Raw genomic sequence first — 11,997 nt, 5'->3', positions numbered from 1 at the left:
GTAGGCTGAAATATTAGATGATGTTATTCGTGCTGAGTTTCATCATGGAGTGTGTAAAGTGAATGAGGCAATATTCTATTCACTACGAGGCAGTGGTGACGGATTCCTGGCTACTGCAGCTGAGGCGCTATTACCACCCCATCTGTCAGTGGAGGCTTGCATGTTGCTCTGATCCCGCACAGATTTCAGTGCAGCTTCCAGACTAAGACAGAGGAGCAAAAGCAACCTGGTTGGCAGTCTACGTCTGAAAAATCAACCAATGCAAACCTTACGGCTCACAATGATTCCATCTCATTGTGTACGAGTTTGCCATGATGGCCACTAACAACGCTATGATTAGTCATCTGTTTTTAAGGGTTGTTTACTATAAACTAAAAGATAAAATTTTCTGACCGAAGAATGGCTTTGAGAAGACTGAAAATAAAATCAGTCCTAAAACTCATCTATATCATAGTAACAATATAGTAAGGGTAACCCTATTTGGTTTTAGGACCGTATATTCTAAATTTAAGTTCTGTTTCAATGTCCTTAAAATTATTTGCTTCTTTCATCAGTTTGTAATCGTTATAGGTAATTATCCCACAAGATTCAAGAACAGCTGTAGTAAGAATCATTCCAATGGTAGTTTCTATCATTTCTTATAATGACATGCAACATTAGGACAGTATTTAATTAATTCAACATTTGCTGTACTTGAGTATGTTGTTGTTAGGTGAGGCTGATACCAACTCACAGAAGTCCTATGCATAACAGAACAAAATACTGCCTGGCCCTAGGCCATCCTCACAGCTGTTTGAACCCATTGTTGTTGCCACCATGTCAATCCATCTCAGGGGTCTTTCTCTTTTTGCTGACCCTCCACTTTACCAAGCATGATGTCCTTCTCTAGGGACTAGTCCCTCCTGATAAATATGTCTGAAGGACGAGAGATGAAGTCTTGCCATCCTGGCTTCTAAGGAGCATTCTGGCTACACTTCTTTCAAAACTTTTGTTCTTCTAGCAGTCCATGGTACTTTCAATATTCTTCTCTAACACCATTAACTCAAATGCATTGATTCTTCTATGGTCTTCCTTATTCACTGTCCAACTTTCACATGCATATGAGACTACTGAAAATATCCTGGCTTGGGTCAGGCTCCCCATAGTTTTCAAAGTGATATCTTTGCTCTTGAACACTTTATATCAAGGTCTTTTGCAGAAGATGTGCCTAATGCAATATGTCATTTGATTTTTTGACTGCTGTTTCCATGAGGGTTGATTGTGGATCTAAGCAAGATGAAGTGTTTGACAACTTCAATCTTTTCTCCATTTATCATGATGTTATTCATGGATCCAGTGGTGAAGATTCTTGTTTTTGTTTTTATATTTATGTGTGATCCATACTGAAGGCGATATAATCTTCATCAGCAAGTATTTCAAGTCCTCTTCACTTCCAGAAGAAAAGGTTGCATCACTTGCATATTGTAGGTTGTTAATGGGTCTTCCTCCAATCCTGATGTGACATTCTTCATGCAATCCAGTTTCTCAGATTATCTGCTCAGTATAGACACTGCTGAATAAGTATGATGTAAGGAAACAACTCTGATACACAACTTGCCTGATTTTACACCATTCAGTATCCTCTGGTTCTGTTTGAACTGATTTGGTGTATAGACAGGTTCCTCATGAGCACAAGTAATTGTTCTGGAATATCCATTCTTTACAATGTTATCCATATTTTGTTATAATCCATGCAACTGAATGCCTTTACATAATCAATAAAGCACAAGTAAACATCTTTTTGGTATTCTTTGCTCTTAGTCAAGATCCACCTAACATCAGCAATGATATTCTTCATTCCATGTCCTCTTCTCAACCTAGTATGAATTTCTGGCAGCTCCCTATCAATGTACCACTGCAATTGTTTTTGCACTATTTTCAGCAAAATGTTATTTGGATGTGATATTGTTCTATGATTTCTGCATTCAATTGGATCTCTGAGATGGTGTGAATTTGACTGGGGCAGGATTCTCAGTGGTTTAGTAGATAAAATGTAGGTATCCCCTCCATGATGAGGTTAAATACGAGGCATCACTCCTAGGATATGATCTGATGTGATCAGCTCTAATCTGATATAATTATACTATGTGTTATAAAGCCTCACTTCTAGGATGTTAGTGGATTCCTGGTGTGACGCTATGGGTTAATGCACTGGACTGGAAAGTTGGTTTGAACTGCAAAGTCAGCGGTTCAAGCTCGCCAGCCACTCCTCAGAAACCCTATACAGGGTTGCTGTGAGTCGGAACTGACTCGACGGCACTTAACAACAACAACATGATGTTGATGAGGCCAGATACAATCTACATGATTAGGTTGCATCTTGCTTGAGTCAATCTCAACTGAGATATAAAAGGAGAGAGAAGTGAGCAGAGACACTGGATGACCCCACAGCTACCAAGAAAGAAGAACAGAGAGAGCAGTGCATCCTTTTGACCTGGGGGTCCCTGCACAGTGAAGCTCCTAGATTCAGAGGAAGCTTGATACCAAGACACAGAGAGAACTCCAAGGAAAGCCAGGCCTACAGATGCTAAATAAGACAAGGACCTTCTCCAGAGCCAGTGCTCTGAATTCAGATTTCTAGTCTTCTAAACTGTGAGCCAAGGAGCTCTGGTAGCGTAGTGGTTACGTATCAGGCTGCTAACGTCCAGGTTGGCAGTTCGAAACTACCAGCTGTTACGCAGGAGAAAGATGAGGCTTTCTGCTCCCATAAAGATTTGCAGCCTTGGAAACCCTGTGCAGAGTCACTATGAGTCGGAACCGACTCCACAGTACTTAACAACAATAAACTGTGAGCTGGGCAGTGTTTCATTCTATTGTACATAGGGTCGCTATGAGTCAGTACTGACTCGATGGGACCTAACAAGAAAAAGCTGTGAGGGAATAAATTTCTATTTGTGTAAGTCATCCACTTATGGTATTTCTGCTAAAGCAGCATTTGATAACAGTCACCTTTCTTTGGAATTTATACAAATACAGGTATTTTTCAGTCATTTGGTCTAGTAGCTGTCTTCCAAATTTCTTGGCATAGACAAGTGAACAACTCAAGCGCTGTATCAGTTTGTTGAAACATTTCAATTTGTATTCCATCAATTCCTGAAGCCTTGTTTTTTACAAGTATCTTCAATATCATATGTTCTCGATTATGTGCTACCTCTTAAAATGGTTGAACACCAGCCAGTTCTTTTTGATACAGATAGTCTGTGTATTCCTTCCATCTTCTTTTGATGCTTCCTGCATAACTCACTATTTTGTCCACGTTGCTGTTGTTAGGTGCCATCAAGTCAGTTCCAACACATATTGACCCTATGCACAACGGAATGAAACACTGCCAGATCCTGCACCATCCTCGTCATTGTTGTTACACTTGGGTTCATTGCAGCTGCCAGTCCATTTCGTTAGGGAGTTTCCTCTTTTGCATTGATCCTTCACTTTACCAAGCATGATGTCCTTTTCCAGGGACTGGTCCCTTCTGATAGTATGTCTTAAGTAAGACAGACAAAGTCAGGTCATCTTGGCTTCTAAGGAGTGTTCTAGCTGTACTTCTTCCAATGCAGATTTGTTTGTTCTTCTGGCAGTCTATGGTACCTTTAAAATTCTTCTCTAACACCGTAAATCAAATGCATCATTCTTCTATAGTCTTCCTTATTGACTTTCCAACTTCACATGCATATGAGATTATTGAAAATACTATGGCTTGAGTTAGGCTCACCTTAGTCCTCAAGCTGACATCTTTGCTCTTGAATACTTTAAAGAGGTCTTGTGCAGCAGATTTGCCTAATGCAATACATCGTTTGATATCTTGATTGCTATTTCCCAAGTATTGATGGTGGATTCAAGCAAAATTAAGTCCTTGACAACTTCAATCTTTTCTCCATTTATAAGGATGTTGTTTACTGGTCCAGTTGTGAGGATTTTTGTTTTCTTTACACTGAGGTGCAAGCTATGCCTAAGGTTGTGGACGCTGATATTCATCAGTAAGTATTTGAAGTCCTCTTTGCTTTCAGCAAGCAAGGTTGTATCATTTACATAAAGTATGTTGTTAATGAGTCTTTCTCCGATCTTGATGCCACATTCTTTTTCACATAATCCAGTTTCTCAGATTATTTGCTCAGCATACAGTATGGTGAAAGAATATAACACTGGCACACACCTTTCCCAATTTTAAACTATTTAAATTGTTCTGTTCAAACAATTACCTCTTGGTCTATGTACAGGTTACTCAGGAGCACAATTAACTGTTCTGGAATATCATTCTCTGTAATGCTGTCCATAGCGTGTCACGATCCACATTGTTGAAATTCTTTGCATAGTCAATGAAGCACAGGTAAACATCTTTCTGGTATTCCCTGCTTTCATCCAAGATCAATCTGAATGCCAACAAAGGTATTTCTCGTTCTACATCCTCATCTGAATCTGGCTTGAATTGCTGGCAGTTCCCTGTCAATGTATTGTTGCAGCTGTTTTTGAATTATCTTTACCAAAATTTTACTTGCATATGATATTAATGATACTATCCGATGATTTCTGCATTCTGTTGGGTCACCTCTCTTTAGAAAGGACATAACTATGGCTCAGTTCCAATCAGCTGGTCAGGAAGCTGTCTTCCAACTTTCTTGGTATAGATAAATGAGTGCCTCCAGTGCTACATTAGTTTGTTGAAAGATTCCAACTTGTATTCCATCATTTCATGAAATCTTTCAATATAGCATGTTAAGGTTTGAATTTTTTCTTCAGTTCTTTCAGCTTGAAAAATGCTGAGTATGTTCTCCCCTTTTGGTATTCTAACTCCAGCCACTGCACATTTCATTATAATACCTGGCTTTGTCTTCTTGAGCTACCCTCTGAATTTTTCTGTTCAGTTCTTTTACTCCATCATTTCTCCCAGGTGCTTTAGCTTCTCTGTATTCAAGAGCAAATTTCAGAGTCTCTTCTAACATCCACTTTTGTCTTTCCAGTCTTTTTAAAGACATTTTGTTTTCTTCATGTGTGATGTTCTTGATGTCACCCCATAACTCTTCTGGTCTTCAGTCATTAAATCTGTTCTTGAGATGATCTCAAAATTCCAGTAGGATGCATTCAGGTCATATTTTGGCTCTCATGGACTTATTTCAATTTTCTTCAGCTTCAGCACGATCTTGTATATGAGCAAATGATGGCCTGTCCCACAGTTGGCCCCTGGCCTTGTTTTAGCCAATGATATTGAGCTTCTCCATTGTTTCTTCCCACAGATGTGGTCGATTTGATTCCTGTATAACACATCTGGTAAGATCCATGTGTATAGTTTGTTTCTATTGCTGAAAAGTGCATTTGCAATGAGTAAGTCATTGGTTTTATAAGATTCTATCAAGCTATCTCCAGCATCATTTCTATCATCGAGGCCATATTTTCCAATAACTGATCCCAACTTTTGCATTCCAATCACCAATAATTATCAATGCTTCTTCATTGCATGTTTGATCATTTCAGACTTAAGAAACTGGTAGAATTCTTCAATTTCATTATCACTGGTTTTAGTGATTGGTGCATAAATTTGAGTAATAATGGTATTAACTGATCTTCTTTATAGGCATATGGATAGTATCCAATCTAGACAGCACTGTACTTCAAGATAGATCTTGAAATGCTTTTGCAATGCCATGCCTCTGCAATTTGTCATTCCCAGCATACTAAATTATATGATTATCTGATTCAATATGGCCAATACCTGTCCATTTCAGCTTCCTAATGTCTAGGATATTGACTTTTATGCATTCCATTTAATTCTTTATAACTTCCAATTTTCCTATTCATATTTTGCACATTCAATGTTCCAATTATTAATAGATAGTTGCAGCTGCTTCTCATTTTGAGTTTTGCCACATAAGCAAATGAAGGTCCCAAAAGTTTTGCTCCATCCACACCAGTATGGTCAACTCTACTTTAAGGAGGCAGCTCTTCTCCAGTGATATCTGAGTGCCTTACAACCTGAGGGGCTCATCTTCCAGCATTATATCAGACAATGCTTTGCTGCTATTCTTAAGGTTTTCAATAGCTAAATGTTCAGAAGTGGTGCACTTCTCCTTCCTAGTCTGTCTTAGTCTGGAAGCTCATCTGAAACCTGTCCACCATGGGTAACCCTGCTGGGATTTAAAATACCAGTGGCATAGTTTCCAGCAACATAGCAACACACATACCACCACAGAATGACAAACTGACAGACAAGTTGTGGAAAGTGTGATTTGTTGTTGTTGTTAGGTACCATCGAGTCAGTACCAACTCGTAGCAACTCTATGCACAACAGATGCAAACACTGCCCGGTCCTGGGCCAATCTCACAATTGTTGCCATGTCTGAGTCTATCGATGTTGTCACTGTGCCAATCCACAGTGTGACAGTGATGCAAATACTTCAGTTGTTAGATTGCATATGCCTGGACCTACCCCATGTGTCCCAAGAACATCAAGCAGTGCAGTGGTAGTGAAGAGTTAGGCAGGGTGTGATTGCAGAGCCAAGCTCATAAGCCTGGACTTAGACTGCCAGCAGCAGGAGACACAGGAGGGTTTAATAGGTCATCTGATTGCTTTACATTTTCGATGTACCACTTGGACTGCTACTGGGAAAGCAGAGCTGAGAAGACAAAGCAGAAGCAGAAATGGATAAGATCATACAGGAGGCAGGTAATAAGGGCTCGGTCCAGAGTTGTGTCTTACAACCCGAGTTTGAGTTCCAGGTTTCCACGAAGCAGAACATCAGAAAAGAGCTCAGTCTCTGGAACCTTAGTTTCATTTGAAATAAAAGACTTCCTCTGTTACATGAAATATTACAAAGCTACTCTCAGGAGACCAAGTGATGTGGTAGCTAGGGGTCAGAAGAGAGAAATGGGTTCAAGAAATTTGATAAATGGAATCAGCAGGGCTCAGGGAAGGCTGGGAGGGGAAGAGTCAAGATGCTGGCTTGGGTAACTACTTGTTTAGTGATGCCAAGTTGGAACACAGGAAGAAAAAGGAGCTTGGAAAGGGAAGAAAAGTTTGGGTTTAAACATGTATTATGTGAGATGTTGGAAAGTACTCAAGGAGAGAAACCCAGTTTTTAGTCAGACATACATGTCAAAGGAGATTCACACTAGAATGATAGAAAAATAGAGACAGTTTCTTGTTGAGCATATATTTTAGGACAGTGGTTGGGCATCAGAATCATTTACGAAACTTTTGAAATCCACATTCCCTGGCCCCGCCCCAATTTACAGAACCTTCCCTTGTTGTTGTTAAGAGTCAGTTCTGATTCATAGTGACCCTGAAGAGTGTTTCCAAGGTGGGTTTGAGCTGCCGACCTTGTGGTTAGACTCCAATATTTGCCTTAAGGGTGAGATACTTTCCTTCTAAGAATAGTTACCAAATAGCATGAAGCCTGCATTGCAGTCACCTGAGGAGATTTCCAAACTAAGAACCAAGGTTTGTAAGATCTGGATTCAAATTCTGACTCTGCAATCTATTAGTTGTGTGGTCTTGGACAAATTGCTTAACCTCCATCAACCTTCCTTCATGGCTTGGGGAAGCTCTTAGTAGACTGATCACAGAACTGCTGTGAGAACAAGAGATGGCAAATACACAACACACAAAATAGAGGCATTGCTTAATAAGTAGCAGCTGTTTTTACTTTTAACAAGAAAATTGCCTCGCCCTATATGTATGTTCTGCACAGCATTTACCACTTGGGGAAATTCTTCTGTGATTTGTCTTTATTGCCTCATTCAAATTGGAGCGTAAGCTCTCTGTGAGCAGAGACCTGCCCGCGTCTTCACGGCTCGATGTGCAGCACATTGAACTTGGAAGGTACTCCCAAATTCATGAATATTTATTCATAAATAAAAAGTTTCAAAACATGGAAATGCTTCAAAGAGTCAAATGACCCTTTCTGGCATTTCAAAACCACTGCTTGTTTTAACTTTCACTTTTCCATTTTAAAGAGATTAACTTTTTATTACCATCAGATTTCTACATCAAACCCCTCTAGCCTAATATTTTGCAGTCACTATAAATAATAAATATAAGAACTGTGATAGTATAGAGAAATGCTTATGATAAACAAAGCATCTTAGTCAAGGGGACTTCAAAAAACTCAGAAAAATCCCATTGCCTTGTAATTCCATTTTTCCACGAACTTTTTAAAGTCCCTTTGTATGTATGTGTGCTGAGTTTCCTCATTTATGATGCAAAGATGCTCTAAAGTCTACCTTCCTCACAGGGTTACATGCAATGGAAATGAGGAAGTACCTTAAACTGTAAAAAAAAACAAAAACCCAACACCACCACAAAAACTATGTACATTAGTTTATAGGTAAGATTGTTGCTGTTAAATGACATGTGTGGGTTCTGACTCATAGTGACCCTGTATAGGGTTTCAAGGAACAGCTGGTGAGTTTAAACAGCTGACCTTTGGTTTGTGATCCAGTGCTGATCCTACAGCGCCACACCAGGAGTCCAATCGCACATTAGTCTCCTTAAAGCCTAAGTTGCTTTCAGGTAATAATAATGAGATTAGAGACTGAAGGGGGCAAAGCTACCGCCTCTGAGAAGTATAACTAACAGGAAGAAGAGAGAGAGAGAGACAGGGAGAGAAGAAATGAACCTGGCAATCCTACGGGAGTTCAGAGCACCAACAGCTGGCACCCAATTCATAAGTAGAAGGGAAAGAAAACAACCTAACAAGAGGAAAGCCAATAGTGGGTGTGTGCTGGAAAAACCAGAGGCACCTCTTGATGTGTTCCTCTCCCACACTCACCCAACAGGGCAGCCACTATGCCCACCAGCCCCGTGCCGGCTCCCAGCTCCACAGCAGAACAGCCCCTGAGCTCCACGGCTCCCGTCTCCAGATACGTGGAAAGGACAATGGCCTGTGTCAAAACACAAGGTCATTGAGATTAAGGTTGACAAGTGCTTTAAGAGCTGCAAGGTTTAGGTAGGCTATGCACTGGCAGGACGACAGCTCACACACACACACACACACACACACACACACACGCGCCCCTCCCACCACGAGGTCCAATTCCCAACTCAACCACACACACACAGGACCTGAGCTGCAGCTTCTAAGCGCTGCTGACTCAGAGAAGTATTGTTTCAGTCTTTCTCATAGTCTTCTCATGCCTAAGGCTTAAAAACTCTTCTGGAAGAACTGGCATGAACAATCTCTGGGATTTTGTTTAAGGGAATGCTCAGTTCTTAAATGAAGCTCAGGTCAGGAAGGCCACAAGGAGAAAAGCAGAGCAGGGTCCAAACCCCAGAGCTTCCTTCTCCTTCCTTCTCTCTCGTGTCCCACTGGAGTCCTTGCCACAGATACTGAACTTCAGAAATTTTTAGCCACAATTTTGGGTATATGATGTGTGAGGGCGCATTTGCTTGTAACTGTAAAGTACCTGTACTTTTAACATAATTTTAATAGTTTTTCAAGGCCACATAATATTCCAAGAGATATATTATAGCTGGCAATATAAGGACACACCATTATTTGTCCTTATAGCTCCTTACATGAAGACCTTTCATGTAGTTACCTTGGATTGGATCCCAGAAGTGGCATTACTGGGTTTAGAATACATGAACATTTTTATTCCTAATTGCTTACCTAACACCTCTAATACACAGTTAATAATGTAAAGTAGTTTAGATGCCAATCATTTATTTACATTAACTGAACTCTTGAGTCCCAGGTGTGAGGCTAGATGCTGAGGACACACATCACTCTACTGTGCTTTATTTGAGGGGGAGAAACAAAAGCCCAATTACGTCACCCCTTACTTATTCGTGTGTTGAGGTTCCAAAGACCAGATAGGCAAGAGCTGGAACACACAACAGCGCAGTGTCCCCTCCCCATCATGTGCTTCACCCCCACAACTCTTGGGTGGCCAGACAGGCACCTTTCCCACCTTGCTTTCTCCACCACCTAGAGCCCTTGAGGTTGGGGTGGTGATGCCCTTCACCCACCATCCGCAGGGCCGTTAGTACACCTTCAACCCACACGGCCCTCTTTTCCTGTCTGCACCCTTTGGCCCAACCTCCCCTAACCCACCCACATCGCCATGCCATCACCCTCCCATTCTCTATCCCACCCTCCATGGCCAAACCTGACCAAAGGGAGATGTCCCACCATCCCACCTGTGGTCTGGTCTTGGTCACGGGTTATAGTCATGGCTGGGACCTCCAGTATATTGTTCAATGTGGTCTGTGGAGGTCGTCCCCTACATGGGGACCAACCAATGAAAACCTGCCTAAGAATCATTTGGAAGTTGTTTCAAATACGAAATATCAAATAACAGTTAAGTGAGGAATAGGCATTTTTTGCAATATGCTTACAACGATGGAAAACATAAAGAAAATACAGAATCTTTTATTTGGGGAATTATCACTTTACAATATTCTCTGTGCAATGTTTTTTTTAAAAAAGGCCAAGTTAGTGGGTGTTGAAAGTAGTCTCCGCTTTCCTTCCACTGCCCTGACAGGTTTGAACTGCAAGCAAGGTCGGCAGTTCAAGCTCACCAGCTGATCCTCAGAAACCCTATCCTGGGTCACTATGGGTGGGAACAGACACGATGGCACTTAACAACAACAGGGCGACCGTTCAGTCACTCACCCTTACACTGCAATCTATGGTGGGGCGACTAGGGTTTGTTGTTGTTGTTGTTAAATGCCATCGAGTCGGTTTCAACCTATAGCAACCCTGTGTAGGGTTTCCTAGGAGCAGCTGGTGAGCTTGAACTAGCGACCTTGCAGTTCAAACGGCTTTGCAGGCTGGCGTATTAACCCACAGCGCCACACCAGGACTCCTGTTAATGGATATATATTTTTTTATTTTTATAAGGAAGGTAATGAAACCTTCGAAAATTGATTGTGGTGATAGTCGCACAATTCTATACTAAAAACACTGAACTGTAAGTGTCAAAAGGCTGAATTGTATGGTATATAGGCGATCTCACAAGAAAGTTATTTTTTTATTAGTAAATAATCTGTGCACCAGTCTTATCATCAAAAATAGGCTGTTTTTGGAGGTCCCCCGTGCGTACTCACCGCATCCCAAACCACGGCAGCGACTCCCAGCTGCCTCCAGTCCTGTCGGATCTGGATAGTGTGGTTTGCAAAAGAGAAGGTGGCAAGAGGCTTGTGGAATTTCTGTAACCCCATCACGGCAGCCTCATCGTAGGGAACTAGTGCCATTTCGCCCACGCCCAGCTCTCTGCTCCCTCAAACCTGTCATGCAAGAGAATCCTGGGTAAGCACTGACCTCGGAAAGCACTATCTGTAAAATAGCCACAAAGTTGGTTATGTTCAAAAGAAGAAAGGAATGTGAAGTCAAGAAGAAAGGGAGAGAGGAATAGGGGGAGAGAGAAATCTGTGTCTAATTCCTTTTACAAGGCTCTTTTCTTAAGTCTCATGGGATGTGAGGTTAAGCTCTTGATTTCAGGACTTTACGTTGTCTTACACTCTCGGCACCACACCGTGAAGCCGGTGTGCAGAACACGGTGTCCGCTGAGGACCACCGGACACAAACTCGGGCTTTCTAAATTGCCGGTTCCAGCTTGGTTTGTGTGTTTTCCCAAATAAGTAACAACAATGGAAGCAAACCTGTACTTGGCCTTGGTGTTAACGTTTTGATTAATTATTCTGTTTAATGACGCCAGCCGGAGATTTACAGTAGCGGCTGTTCCAGCTTCCCGAGACTGGAAGCGAAAGGCCCTCGTGCATTCCGAATCGCTCGAACGGAACGCGAGGACTCGGCCCTGGCGGATCCTGGCGTCTGTGGCTCGGAAGACTCCCCCCGAGCTTCCTAGAGTCGCCCGCGCCCCTCTAACGAGCCGATAGTGAGTCCTCCCTCCCGCCGACCCCGGGAGCCAGCCCGGGATGGGGTCTACAGGGCCTGTCGGGACCCTCCGGCCGCAATGGACGCCCGCCCAACCCCGGAGAGCCGTGAGTTTCCGGAACCAAGGGCT

The 11,997-nt window shown here is 42.0% G+C and overlaps 1 protein-coding gene across 1 annotated transcript in view; it reads right to left on the bottom strand.

Annotated features, from left to right (window-relative positions):
• METTL21A (methyltransferase like 21A) overlaps nt 1–11,224 on the bottom strand; it is a 19,948-nt gene extending 8,724 nt beyond the window's left edge. The window contains exons 1-2 of the mRNA XM_006861937.1: nt 11,078–11,224; nt 8,799–8,910 (exon numbers count right to left, since the gene is read on the bottom strand). Of these exons, the coding sequence (XP_006861999.1) occupies nt 8,799–8,910; nt 11,078–11,224 (259 nt within the window). The remainder of the gene's footprint in view (nt 1–8,798; nt 8,911–11,077) is intronic.
• Between the last annotated feature and the right edge of the window lie 773 nt (nt 11,225–11,997).

This window comes from Chrysochloris asiatica, unplaced genomic scaffold (genome assembly GCF_000296735.1).
Source record: "Chrysochloris asiatica unplaced genomic scaffold, ChrAsi1.0 scaffold00045, whole genome shotgun sequence".
NCBI classification, from domain to species: Eukaryota; Metazoa; Chordata; class Mammalia; order Afrosoricida; family Chrysochloridae; genus Chrysochloris; species Chrysochloris asiatica.
The sequence above is the reverse complement of the archived record's forward strand: the minus strand, read 5'-3'. Positions and strand labels throughout refer to the sequence as shown.